This window comes from Gymnodraco acuticeps, unplaced genomic scaffold (assembly GCF_902827175.1).
Source record: "Gymnodraco acuticeps unplaced genomic scaffold, fGymAcu1.1, whole genome shotgun sequence".
In the NCBI taxonomy this organism is placed as follows: domain Eukaryota; kingdom Metazoa; phylum Chordata; class Actinopteri; order Perciformes; family Bathydraconidae; genus Gymnodraco; species Gymnodraco acuticeps.
The window spans coordinates 813,277-828,253 of NW_022991022.1; the positions used below are offsets into that span (position 1 = coordinate 813,277).

Below are 14,977 nucleotides of genomic sequence, written 5' to 3' on the forward strand. Positions count from 1 at the left end.
GAGGACTCCCCAAGTGCTGTGTTTAATTTATTTTAAAGTAGGCCTGTGTATTATTCTTAATTCTCCTTATAAGAGTTATTTGTTTCTTATTAGAGGTTAACAGTTTTATATCATGTAATAAATAGCCTAATAAATGCAAAAAAACTGTAGTTTTTGTCTGATATAACAATAAAAAACTATGAAATATGTTTTGCGGCTCCAGACAAAAAAAATGTTTTGGAAAAAGGAGCAAAATGGCTCTTTTGGTAAAAAAAAGGTTGCAGACCCCTGAGCTAGAAGATAGCCCCTGCCCTAGACCAACAAACCATGATAATCTTAACCATTAGTTATTTAGTCTACTTGAAATGCCACCTCACATTACTGCTCCCCCTTTAAACTTGACATGAGCAATTATGTATTAATAATATTCCAACACCCGAAGAGAGAACCAAGATGTAAGATATGATTAAATGGATATCAAAGCTGTGAAACAATCTCAATAATTGGCAGCAAAAATGTAAGGGACATAAAAGGATACATGTTGAGATAGGGAGTTCTAATATCTTAAGAGAAGAGTTTGAATATTAAAAAACACATACTCTTTTGTCTCCTTCCTGTCTTTCTACTTGGTCTTTCTTGGCTTTGTACTGGCTCTATTCAGGTTTTTGGAGTTTTTTTCTAGCTCTGTCCCTGATCATTATCAGAACCTGAAGGCTCTATACGGACTATCTTCTGATTCTTTTCTGGATCCATCCACTATCTCGTGTCTCTGTCCAGTGAATTACACTTTTGTTACTGGAGCAGGTAAAGCATACAACAGATATTTTCAGCATTATCGGAGCACAAAGTGGAAGCTTGGATGAAACACAGCAAGGCAAGGCAAGGCAAGGCAAGTTTATTTATATAGCACTTTTCAACACAAGGCAATTCAAAGTGCTTTACAAAAATGAAAGACATTAAGAAAATGGCATTTAAAATCAGTCATTAAAAAGAAAAGCTAATCAAATAAACATTAAAAGAAAAAATACATGGATAAAAGTTACAGTGCAGTCTAAGATATGAATAGTTCAATTAAAAGCAGCGGCAAAAAGAAAAGTCTTCAGCCTGGATTTAAAAGTAGTCAGAGTTGCAGCGGACCTGCAGGTTTCTGGGAGTTTGTTCCAGATATTTGGAGCATAATAACTGAACGCTGCTTCTCCATGTTTAGTTCTGACTCTGGGGACAGAAAGCTGACCAGTCCCTGAAGACCTGAGAGATCCGGATGGTTCATAATTTAGCAGGAGGTCAGAAATGTATTTTTGTGCTTCAGTGCTTTATAAACCAGCAGCAGTATTTTGAAATCTATTCTTTGACACACAGGAAGCCAGTGTAAAGACTTCAGAACAGGAGTGATGTGATCCACTTTCTTAGTGTTAGTGAGGACTCGAGCAGCGGCGTTCTGAATCAGCTGCAGCTTTCTAATAGATTTTTTAGTGAGACCTGTGAAGACACCATTATAGTAGTCGAGTCTACTGAAGATAAAAGCATGGACAAATGTTTCCAAATCCTGCTGTGACATTAGTCTTTTAATCCTAGATATATTCTTTAGGTGATAGTAGCCTGATTTAGTAACTGTTTTAATGTGACTGTTGAAACTCAGGTCAGAGTCCATGACTACACCTAGATTTCTGGCTTTATCTGTGGTTTTGAACATTGCAGACTGAAGCTCAGCGCTAACTTTTTACATTCTGCCTTGGCTCCAAAAATCATTACCTCAGTTTTATCTTTGTTTAATTGGAGAAAGTTCTGACACATCCAGTCATTGATTTGTTCAATGCACTTACTCAGTGTTTGAATTGGAGCATAGTCTCCTGGTGAAATTGTTACGTACATTTGTGTGTTATCTGCATAGCTATGGTAACTTATTTTGTTGTTCTTCATTATCTGAGCCAGTGGTAGCATGTAGATGTTAAAGAGAAGAGGCCCCAAGATGGAGCCTTGAGGAACCCCACATGTCATATTTGTCAACTCAGATGTGTATTTACCTATAGAAACAAAGTTGTTTCTGTCCTTTAAGTACGATTCAAACCAATTTAGAACTGTTTCCGAAAGTCCCACCCAGTTTTCCAGTCGGTCTAGTAAATATGTTGTGGTCAACAGTGTCAAACACAGCACTGAGATCTAAGCAGCAGACTTCTAAACAATGAACACCCGCAACTTGGAAGAACTAAAGTTTTATGCGTTCTAGTATTGCAATGCAAACCCATGATGTAATTAAGAATAATGTAGTCATTGAATGCTCATGACCGAAATCGCGGATACAAGCGGCCGAGATGGGTTTTCTCCGCAGGGTGGCTAGCGTCTCCCTTAGGGATAAGGTGAGAAGTTCAGTCATCCGGGAGGGACTCGGAGTTGAATCGCTCCTCCTTCGCGTCGAAAGGAGCCAGTTGAGGGGGTTCGGGCACCTAGTAAGGATGCTACCTGGGCGCCTCCCTAGGGAGGTATTCCAGGCACGTCCAGCTGGGAAGAGACCAAGGGATAGACCTAGGACCAGGTGGAGGGATTATATCTCTTCGCTGGCCTGGGAGTGCCGTGGGATCCCCCAGTCAGAGCTGGTTGATGTGGCCAGGGAAAAGAAAGTTTGGGGCTCTCTGCGTTAATTGCTACCCCCTCGACCCGACCACGGATAATCGGGAGAGGATGGATGGATGGATGAATGCTCATTTCAGTAGATTTAAACAAACAAAACAAACATATTGGACATGGCCTCAAGACTGTAACCTCTTCACATTCTGTTGAAATGGTCAATTACTAGCCATATCTTACACATTACTGTTTTGAATCATTAATATGTGGATGACAGTTGAACTGGATGATGTAACATGTATGCCATCTGCTGAAAAGAAGGCGTATCACACTGTTGGTGTTGTTTTTTAGACAACAAAAATTGAATGAAGCTCTCAAGCTCTCAAAAAATGTGCATTAAGACACTAATGGCGCGCTTCCACTACAGCGGATAGCTCGCTTTAAGCGTGCCGAGCCGTGCAGGGCCCGTTTTTGGTTGCGTTTCCACTTGGCCTAGTACCGGCTAGCGGGTCCTAATTCACAGTTTTTCTGGCCCCATAAAATCGTGGTTCTAGGGCCAGGAACAGTCGGACTGAGTATGCTAAACTAGAGAGAGAATCGCTGGCAAGGGGGCTACAACTACAACAAGATGAACATATTTGACCGTGATTTAATTGTAATACACGTTTCAAAATGATGCCGAAGTAACAACATACTGATACCGGTTAGTAAAAACCATGAATTAATGCTTTGACAAGTCTGCAGACAGACGGCAGGCGAAAAAAAACCTTTTAAAATGCGTGTTTTCTAAATGGAGCTTGGCTAAGCTAACGTTATATATGCTCCGACCGTCCACACTCACAACAACGGCCTATACAGACATAAATAAACCAGCGAGTGTATTCTCCATGACACAGGCAGTCTGTGGTTTGTACTTGTTTAACTTTTGTCTAGTTTCTGAACAGATATGAGGAGCTGTGAGCTCTGAGTGCTAACAGCTAACGGCTGTGTTGTTTTTCTGGGGCTCTCATTGAAGATGACGTCACGGCTCCGCCTACACTGCGTTACTATAGTAACTACCCCAGTTCCTAAACTGTAATGGAAGCACAGCATTAAAGTGAGCCGGGCCTCATAAGGCCTAACCAAACCGAGCGAGGCCGAGCGAGGCCTGCAGTGGAAACGCGCCATAAGACTAGCTGGTCCCTTGTAAAGGTGAGTCCACCTTAAATGAATAGTCGGTGATCAGCAGGACACGGGAACTTGGTCCTGAGGAGATGTAACGATTATTAAACAAGAAATAGTCGAGTCAAGGGGTCAAAGAAAATGAAGATTTGTGATTATTAGCGAATCGGTTGCAGGTGGGTGAAATCAGGCTTAGGGAGTAACGTATTACATGTAACGGCATTAGGTCATCAGGATACAAAATAGACAAATGTATTCCCTTACAGTTACAGAAGCAGCTGACGACCAACACACTTATGTCTTTTGAAACGATTATGCCATTTAAATCTTTTGTCACAAACATTGCAGCTCTATTTTTCCTCTCCTGTGTGGACTCTCATGTGTGTCTTTAAACTATCACTCCGTGAAAAAGCTTTCTTACAGACTGAGCAGCTGTGTGGTTTCTCTCCTGTGTGGACTCTCATGTGTTTTTTTAAACTATCACTCCGTGAAAAAGCTTTCTTACAGACTGAGCAGCTGTGTGCTTTCTCTCCTGTGTGGACTCTCATGTGTTTCTTTAAATCTGCACTCTGTGAAAAAGCTTTCTTACAGACTGAGCAGCTGTGTGCTTTCTCTCCTGCATGGATTCTCATGTGTGCCTTTATATGCCCACTCTGTGAAAAAGCTCTCTTACAGACTGAGCAGCTGAATGGTTTCTCTCCTGTGTGGATTCTCATGTGGTCCTTTAAATTTCCACTCCGTGAAAAAGCTTTCTTACAGACTGAGCAGCTGAATGGTTTATTTTCAGCACTACGTCGTGGATCACTGACAGATTCATGTCTATTTTTCAGTGAGTTTGAGCCTGATGCAGGTTCTCTGGTCTCCTTCCAATCAGCACTGTCTTCAGTGTCAGGTTCAGAAGAGTCTCCAGTGTCGTCCTCAGTCTTTGGTTGTAAACTGCTCTCTGGATCTGAGTTCCTGGCTGGTTCTGGTCCATCTCCATCAGCTTCTGTTTCCATGTGTTCAGTTTGTCTTTGATGAGGCTGTGAGGACTGAGGTTTCTCTTTATCATCTTCACTCTTCACTGGGTCAGGAGTGAAAGTGGACTTGGTGATCTCAGCCTCCTCCAGCTCCTGAAGCTGCTCTCCCTCCTGACTGATCCTGAGTTCCTCCCACTTAATATGTGGGGGGGACTCTGGGTCCTCCGGGTCCAGACTGGTGCTCCACTCCTGCTGGTCAGGGAGAAACTCTTCTTTAACCACCACCAGCAGTTGGGCATCTGCAGGAAACAGGAAACACACAGTCAGAACAAACTGTTAAGTGTTGGCATTTAAAAATCTAATTACCATTACAATGGAAGACATTTTGCAGTCCTAATTAATGCCTTTGTTTTTATATTTTCACATTATCTTTCTTAGTCCCACCTATTGTGTATTTGTGTTGGCTCAATTCACCTTATGTAGCCCCGCCCCTTTCCACTTCCAGTTAAAAGTGAAAACGTTTTTTTTCTTCTGGCGTAGCACTAGCTGCAATGTAAACAATGAATTGTATTTGGGATCGTTCACAGATACACTACGCCTACAGTATAGAATTACAATACTCTGTTAGAAATAAAAATCCTGCATTCAAACCATATTTAAGTAAAAGTATGCAAGTATTAACAGAACATTTGACGGCACCTTCTTATGTAAAAGTAATGATGGTGCAGTAAAAATGTTCCCCGTCGGTGTTTAATGTACACTGAACAAAAATATAAATGCAACACTTTTGTTTTTGCTGCCATTTTTCATGAGATGAACTCAAAGATCTAAAACATTTTCTATATACACAAAATAACTAGGGATGCACGATATTGGTTTTTTGAAACCGATACCGATACCGATGACTTTCTGCTTCTCAAGACCAATACCGATAATAAAAAAATGTTTACGCCACTAATTATTTTAACGCGATTAACGCATGTGTATTTTTTTTCCTTGGCCGCCCCGTAGTTTCAGAGCGCATCGAGTTTAAAATACCATCTACAAGCTGATGCTGACAGCCCCGCTCCTGCCGTCCGCTTGTGGCAGACCACACTTCCACGCTCACCGGCAGGCACCGACTGGCCATCTGGAGGACCGGGAGGGTGTGTGTATGTGTGGCCCGAGCGAGCGAGAGAGAGACCTTACGTGCATTGTTGTTGTTGTTAGCATCTGGTGCTAGCTAGCTGCGCTAACGGATATAAGGAGCTGTTTAAATGAAAACAGAGGAGCGACATTTCGCCACAACTGCGCCGAGCACTAGACTTTATGCAGGAAGCCAGACAGTGGGACATTGTACGAAAAGTCAGCACACTCAGCACGGATAGTGCGCAACATGATTGCAGCGTCCAGGCAGCTCCGGTTCGAGCATATGCCTTGAGTTGCACATAGCTCCAACGCCCATACCACCGACGACATGTTTGTTTACTGTCCTGGCTTCACGGCCGCACACCATTTACGTCACAGCCAGGCATGAGTTAGGGAGCGCTGGATTTGTGAAGAACTCCCCTCTTCCTAAACCACTAATACCACAGTACAGGCAAAATGGGAGGAGCCGAGTGAAAAACAAGCGCCCCTCATCCCAATCCACCCACACCGCAGTATTTTTTTCTTTTTTTTTACCCAAAATATATATTGTATATAATCGGGGCTATTAATACTGGTATCGGGTTTATCGGGATGACGTCATAATTCCTAATATCGGACCGATAATTATCGGGCCGATAATTATCGTGCATCCCTAAAAATAACCATTTCTCTCAAATATTGTTCACAAATCTGAAAAAATCTTTGATAGTGAGCACTTCTCCTTTGCCGAGATAATCCATCCCACCTCACAGGTGTGGCATATCAAGATGCTGATTAGACAGTAATAAAGTCAGATCCCCTCGTGTTTTAGATGGGGCAGTATCATAAAACTGTTGTACGCTTTCAAACACTCGGTAGTTTATTTTTTAACGAGTTGTTCTGTATTCTCCTTGCAGGTGCAACTATGTGGCTTGTATCCTGGATTATATGTTTAAGTCATCATGGATGTTTAAAGTTCATATTTGTATAATATTAGTTTACTTTTCATTAATGAAGTATGATGTTGCGCTGTCAGTACCCTTGTCCCTGTTTGTGATTGGTCAAATGTAGCTAACCCCGCCCATTTCACGCGAACACGTTCTATATTTGGGAAGGCTTAACCTTCCCTAGCCTACAGCACCCGCCGCCCCTGTTACCAGCAAATTAAAAAGCACCTCAGATTAGAGCCCACATAGTCCCATGACATGGCCATTTCTACTGACCATAATTCCATTGTTGAGGTCTACTAGAATAGATTCACATTGTTCCAAACTCACATTGGTTTCTCATAAAGCATCTCTGTATAGAAACCAGAAAATGACACTAGTAATGATAAACAGATGAGAATGCTGCGTGGGATCTGGGTGCCGTATTGGCGGGATGTTGCGGGGCTCGCTGCTCCGCCCATTGAGGCTCGAGGAGCGGACAGTGTGAGCTGGATTACTGGTGTCATTTCCTGGTTGCTGCGTGGGGTCTGCGAGACAGCGAGGAGCTCAGCCTGAGCAAACACACTCAGCCTGGGCTCTGAGTGTGTTTGTGCACGGAGCTCCGCGCAGCAGCGCGGCTGAGAAAAGATGAGGTTGAGTGAGTGAGTGTGTGCGCAGCTCCGCGGATTGGTCCATTTGGACTTCGTTACGACAGTATGCCCCGGAAGGAAAAAATGAAAAAATCTCCAACGAGGCGTTCTGGGGTAGCATAGATGTTACATGCTCCCCTCCTTGTTGTCTTTTCTGTCTCCCTGCTGCGCAGGTCCACCAGGTCTGCCCATGGCTCCGCCTCTGCCCAGATTTTCCTAATTCCACTCAGCCGTATTATAAGGAGAAACTGGAGGAGAAGGAGGTCTCGCCTATCCTAACGCCGGGAGACACTCACCTTTAATTATCTCTCTGCTACTTTTGAGCTGTGGACCATTTATCTGCTGATGTTTTTATGTTTAGCCTGGAGGACCTGGTGGTCCAGTTTTCGCTGCTTTATTTTGTTTCCCATAGGGTATTTATTTGATTTCTGGTTAGGGGAGGGAAACTCTGGGTCCTACGGCCCGTGGTGTGGCTGGCTCGGGTTACCTCCTTCTGTTTGTTTATTTTGGCCAGTCCTCCAGACCTCTTTTCGTTTGCCAGATTGCTTGTGTGAGTAAACAGCTGTACTTCAATAAATGATCGTAATCAAGTACTGGTTTTTGCGTGTATTATTTTATGTTGCGGGTCTCCCCACGAGCCACTACCACGGAGTAGAGGGCGGGTCGTAATAATAGACACGTCTTTTCTGTGTTAGAGTTTTACTCTCTACTGGGTGTACTTTGAGGGTTTGTGACTCTGCAGACCGTTTGCAGAAAAGGCTACAAAACACACAAGGGGACGGGTAATAACAGGAAAAGCATGACATGGGACCTTTAACATGCACTGTTCAGAGGAGACAGCATGAATTAGGCCTTCATGGTTCAATTGCTGCAACGATCCACTACTGAGGATGAACAACAAGAGGAGAATTGTTTGGGCCAAGAAACACAAGGATTGGACATTAGACCAGTGGAAATCTGTACTTTGGCCTGATCGGTCCAAATTAAGAGATTTTTGGTTCCAACCTCCGAGTCTTTGTGAGACGCACAGAAGGTGAGCGGATGGTTTCTGAATGAGTGGTTCCCACTGTGAAGCATGGAGGAGGTGAGATGGTGGTGGGGGGGGGTGGCTTTGCTGGTGTCACTGTTGGTGATTTATTCAGAATTCACGGCACCCTTAACCAGCATGGCTACCACAGCTTTCTGCAATAGCCAGCAAAATATAAAATCATATTCTGGATTTTTAACACTTTTTTTGTTTACTAGATAATTCCATGTGTTCTTTTATAGTTTTGATGTCTTCAGTATAAATCTACAAAGTAGAACCAATTTAAATAAATACAAAACTTTGAATGAGAAGATGTGTCCACACTTTTGACTGCGTCTAATACTAGTGTATATCTCTCTCAAAATATATATTCTGTGTGTGTGTGTATATAAATATATATCTATATATAGAATATTTTATAAATACATGTTGGCAATAATTGATTGATGAGATTTTACATTAATTTATTACGGTGGCCCTGAAGTGCAAGACACCACAGCATTTCAGAAAACGCCACAGCATTTCAGAAAACGCCGCAGCATTTCAGAAAACGCCGCAGCATTTCAGAAAACACCACAGCATTTCACATTGGACGGAAAGGGTATTCCTTTAAGGAGAACACTTCTTGTTTGTGATTGGACAGAGCCAGCCAGAGAAGCACTGCTGTGATTGGTTGTTTTTGCTGCCAGTCAAGAAATGACGCTTCGTGATTGGTCAACACCCGACAGCTAAATATGTCCCAACACATCAGCCGTTAGCACACAAGAGCTCACAGCTCCTCATATCTGTTCAGAAACTGGACACAAGTTAAACATGTACAAACCACAGACTGTCTATGCCATGGCGAATACAGTCGCTGCTTTATTTATGTCTGTATGATGTTGTTGTGAGTGTGGACGGAGCAGCAACAGGTTAGTTTAGCCTGATGGGTCCGATTCCATTCAGAAAACACGCATTTTAAAAGCTTTTCGCATGCCGTCTTATCTGCAGACTTGTCAAAGCGTTAATTCATGGTTTTTACTAACCGTTATCAGTATGTAGTTACTTCGGCATCACTTTGAAACGTGTATTACAATTAAATCACGGTCAAATATGTTCATTTTGTTGTAGTTGATTTACATGGAGATACGCCTCGCAGCTGACAGCCGCGGTGAAACTCGAGCGATTAGAGCGATGCGAATATTGGGTGGTCTACCATAGTATTTACATGGAGATAAGCCCCTTAAAAACCATGAATTAATAAAGCATTAATTCTGTGTTTACTCCTGTCATTCAAACAAGACGCTGGAGAGGGGGCGGGCCGTATCTCCATGTAAATCCTATCGGAATCGGATCGATCAGGCTAAACTAACCTGTAGCAGCTCCGTCCACACTCACAACAACGTCATACAGACATAAATAAAGCAGCGACTGTATTCACCATGACATAGACAGTCTGTGTTTTGTATATGTTGAACTTTTGTCCAGTTTCTGAACAGATATGAGGAGCTGTGAGCTCTGAGTGTGTGCTAACAGCTAACGGCTGATGTGTTGGGCCAATCACGCAGCGTCATTTCTTGACTGGCAGCAAAAACAACCAATCACAGCAGTGCTCCTATGGCTGGCTCTGTCCAATCACAAACAAGAAGTGTTCTCCCTAAGGAATACCCTTTCCGTCCAATGTGAAATGCTGTGGTGTTTTGTGAAATGCTGTTGTGTTTTGTGAAATGCTGCAGCGTTTTCTGAAATGCTGCAGCGTTTTGTGAAATGCTGTGGTGTCTTGCACTTCAGGGCCACCGTAATTTATATTAACGTTTTAATTACTTAATGACCTTTGTACTAGTTCCCCTATTCTTTAACAAGTAACATTTTAGATGTGTTTAATGTATTATTGAACATATTTATTCATTGATTTCTTTATGAATTATCCTCGCGCAATTTGAATTAATCCAAAGTATTTATTTGTATTTGCTTTTTCACATTTAAAAAGAAAAGGTGAATAAAGAAGCACATTAAAACTAAATTATCAAATTATGTCACATTTAACTAACTAGTGCCTACATGTATGGGTAATATTTAAATCAGTAAATTAAATGGCATATTATTCAATGTATGTATTTTTATAAATATATTTATTTTGGTAGGTTTGCTCTTCCGTAATACATTTTAATTATCATAATAAAGTACATGTGTCTAATAATACTTGCATACTTTTACTTAAATAACATATTAATGCAGTACTTTAACTTGTAATGGAGTATTTTCACAGTGTGGTGTTTGTACTTTTACTTCAGGATCTACTACCTGCAGCAAGTGCTGATAAAGGGTCTAAAGTGTTATTACTGTGATAATAAAGTGCTACTGAAGAGTGTAAAGTGTTAATTAAGGGTAAAGGGAACAGACCTGCTCTGTGTATCCGAAGCTGAGGCTGTAAAACAGCGTCCAGAAGTTTCTGGAGTCTCTTGTTCTCCTCTTTGGAAAGAGACAGCTCCTCCTCGTACTCGGCTATCGTTTTTTCAAACAAAGCAAATATCTCTTCAGCAGCAGCAGTGAGTCGCTGCTTCTTCAACGACAGCAGCATTTGGACTTTACTCATGTTTCCTAGATCACCTTTTCCTGCAAGCTCCGTTAAACACACCGTTTCTCTCTCCATCAAACTCTCAATCTGACTGGCGTTGCTAACGTGTTTCCAGCTAGCATGCTAAGCTAGCTCCTGTAGTCCGAGGTAAACGCTCCAGAAAAAAGAGCACACAGTCCATTCAGAGGTTTATCCAAACACACAGATGATGGATCAGTAGTGCTGGAGCTCACACACACTTTCTCAGGAACACAGAGAGAGAGAGACCCGTAGCGACGAGACGCCGTTACCGAATAAAATGTGGGACGAACAACTGCTGATATTCTATAACGGTAGGCAGTTGTATCAGGGGCGTGGCCTTTGTCGAATACAAAGTGGAGCTGGCTGTGTCTGAAGCAGGAAGAAGAGGGAGGGCTTATCAAACTCTGACTCATTCCAGGAGGAGGAGCTGACACTGAACTGTTTCCTCATTTGCAAACGGAGCCTCGCTTACAACCTGCTCGACATTTGAAAACAGTCTCAAGTTCAGCTGTACAATATTTGTTTTAAATTCAGGCTTTTGTAGCACACAGCTCCACACTCATGGTAGCAGTGGTGTAAGAAATACTCACAGGGCCGCCCCTGGCCAACTTGGGGCCCCAAGCGACATTGTGAGATGAAGCCCCCCCCCAACCGATAGGAGTGAACATTTTTTTGAAAACAAAGTAGGCTACTTTGCAAATATAATTCCTGTTTATTATTATTATTATCAACACAGTTACTTTTTTATACAGTGAGGTAAATGGTAAATGTGCATGTATGTCGTTCAAAATGCGTTTACAGGTGAATTGAATAAGTCTGCATTTCCTGCCAAATACTAGCCTCAAAAAGATTAAAATATAATTAATGCAAATAAACTACTTCTGCTAATAATCATAATCATAATCAATTCAATAATATAAATACTATATTATTTTATTATAATATAGTCAAGACAAAACATGCTTATGAACTGATATTTCTTAAATCTGAATTCAAACGTAGTTCCCTCTGTCAGCAATGTATCAACAACTACACACACATTCCTATCAGTATTTATCTGTGTTGTGGTTGACATGATGATGACTGTTAGGAGTTAAGGGGAGAGGCTGAGCATCACCATGAAATGTGCAAATTGACATAAAAATGAATAAAAGGGGAAAAAATGCTCCATGTTTTTTAGGCTGTAAACTTTAACTGTTATGTAAGCCAACTAGACAGACAGTTTATCACTCTTCCTCCTGTACATTAGCAGATAAATGGCATAACATACTTGAATGAATGGTAAATAAAGAATGCTGGAAATAATTGCATCCCCATTAGCCTATATGCTCTGCAGAGACTGCCTTCTTCATGTCGTGAATTGCAGCTGATGCTTTAATATGGCAATTGGCAATTTGACTTATACAACATTCGCAAGTTGTACATTTGACTCATACAATAAGCCACCTTCGAGTGATGCTCTAGTTTCTTCATGTTTTGTTTTTTTCCCCTCTTGCTTGCGCCGGACTGAAACTGTCTTTTCACCGACATCTCTTCACCTGCACTAGTGGCCGTATCGAAGCCGTGATTGGTCAGATGTCGATTCATTGCAACGGTGTCGGGTTACTGACGTGCTCCCCTTTTCACCTCTCACTCTCGCTTGTGTTGAGATCTTCATATGAAGTGAATACTTAAAAACGAAAGTTAATTATAAATCATACATGATCAATCATATTCTTGTATAAACCCATAATGAGAATGCTTCTTGACGGTTTTTGAATATGTATGTATGCTTACAATTTGTTCTGTTGCTATTTGATAACTTTGCGTTTTGAAAAGAGGGTGTTGTGAGTTTTCATAGTATGTTTAATACTTAAAAACGAAAGTTAGTTATTATCAAATATAATCAATTATATTTTTGTATAACCCACAATGAAAATGCTTCATATTTTAGGTTTTTCTATAGTTACAGTATAAACAAAACAAAGTGGTTTGTTTAGGTTGAGTGTGTAAGGTCTATGATTTATGGGTGTCTCTGATAAAGAGAGTAGGCCGTTTTCTTCCTCTCCTGTGACAGCAGTACACAGGGAGGGGGGCTCCAGGCTTAAGGAGAAACACAGAGGCCTAAAAAAAGGGTCAAGTCTTTTTTTCACTAACATGAGAAGGTGTGTCTTATGCCATAAAGCTATGGAACATGTCGGGTCATGTTTAGCCTTGTACATTAGAGGGCATGCGCAGTTTTCCACAAATTGGGTGTAGAGGAAGAGTTTGTTTTTTGGGGTTTCGATACAGTTTTTTTAGCATAAAGAGACTGGTTTTTTGAGAGAGCGCGAGAGAGAGGGGGGTTTCTCCTGGTAGACTCTCTCCCGGTAGGCTTTGTGCTTCAGAGCTGGGTAACTAGCTCTCGGTAAGGTTCTGCCAGACGGGGTAAATATCTCTCGAATTTCTTGGTTGTTGGCTGAGTGGAATGATTTGATGAGAGATGTGTTTGTGAATGTTATAGCCCGCCACCTGTGAGGAAAATCTCTCCCTCCGAAATTGCGGACAGGTATGGGTTTTTGAATGTTATACCCGCCGTCTGTGCCGGAAAAAGTGTATGAATATTATAGCCCGCCACCTGTGAGGAAAATCTCTCCCTCCGAAATTGCGGACAGGTATGGGTTTTTGAATGTTATACCCGCCGTCTGTGTCGGAAAAAGTGTATGAATATTATAGCCCGCCACCTGTGAGGAAAATCTCTCCCTCCGAAATTGCGGACAGGTATGGGTTTTTGAATGTTATACCCGCCGTCTGTGTCGGAAAAAAGGGTATGAAACTAATGTGAATTGATTTGGTGAATGGAAAGTTGAATGCGCTTTTTATGGTCACCGGTCTTTTTACGAGGAAATACCTCTAAATTCTATCGGGAGAATTTTAAAATGTCACAACTGAATTGGGCAGTTGAAATTAGAACCATTTGGTAATAAATGTAAGACTGTGAATTAAAGTTTCATATTTGAACATGATCACAGCACCAGGTTTTTAGTATAATTATAATGTTGTAAAGAGAGAAGGTAAAAACCCTGTATTAGTTTGGACCTATTTTTCTTCAAATAAACTGAATCCCACCTGTTGGATTGGGATAATTTAAAAGACACCTGTGCTCTCCTCTCCTGCATCAAAGGTAAGATTGCACCCTGCCACACACACTTAGGTAGGAGCACACTCCATTTACTGATATCAAAATCCTTCGGGATCCCTTAAACAGATTAAAAAAGAGTTGTCTGAATTGAAACAGCAGTTAATTGAACCTGGTTCTTCGGGGGGTTAGGAAGAGGTGAGATCTTGCTGACGTTGGTGGATCTGAGCCAAGCAGCAACCTTACATAGACTCAATAACTTCGGTCAGGTCAATTAGTAGGTCAGAGTAATTTACCGGAATAAATTATCAGGACCTCTCCAACTCTAAACACCTGTCAGCGGGGGGGTGGGTGCGCGGAGAACTGCGCGGAGGACTGCTCACAGCAGCTGAGGCCCTCTGGGCGGGATCCCTGTGCAATGCGGGGCCCCATGCAGCCTGCGTGATTGGCCTGTAGGGAGGGGCGGCCCTGAGTACTCAGATATTCTACTAAAGTAAAAGTAGAAATACTACAGGGTAAAAATACTGTGTAACAAGTAAAAGTACAAAAGCATTGGTATCAAAATATACTTAAAGTACCAAAAGTAATAGTGCTCCTTATGCATCATGGCCCTTTTCAGAATCGTATATATATATATATTGAATTACTGGCAGAGCCGGCCCGACCCATTAAGCGACAGGGCCCCGCAGCCACTAAGGGGCCCCCTAGCAAAACAAAAAAAAATCTCAGTACACCGTCTCCGTGATATGTATGTTTAATTAATTGTGTTAATATGCCTAGATTGCCTACTCTCAAAGTCATGTATTATATTATTGAGTCAATAATATAATACATTAACCGTGCTTTACCTGAACCTCATCATGACACAAGAGAGGACGGCAGGATTGTAATTTCCTGTGTTCAGTGAATGCAACAGAGGCAAGACACC

General features: G+C 41.8%; 1 protein-coding gene across 1 annotated transcript; it reads right to left on the reverse strand.

The window, feature by feature from the left end:
- Nucleotides 1–4,532: 4,532 nt before the first annotated feature.
- LOC117559518 (histone-lysine N-methyltransferase SETD1B-like) lies at nucleotides 4,533–11,268 on the reverse strand (the record flags this gene model as incomplete). The annotated part of the gene is made up of 2 exons (XM_034236310.1): nucleotides 10,757–11,268; nucleotides 4,533–4,963 (listed from the first exon to the last, which is right to left on the reverse strand). Coding segments are annotated over exons 1-2 (681 nt in total), but the record flags the coding sequence as incomplete, so codon positions are not given.
- Nucleotides 11,269–14,977: the final 3,709 nt, after the last annotated feature.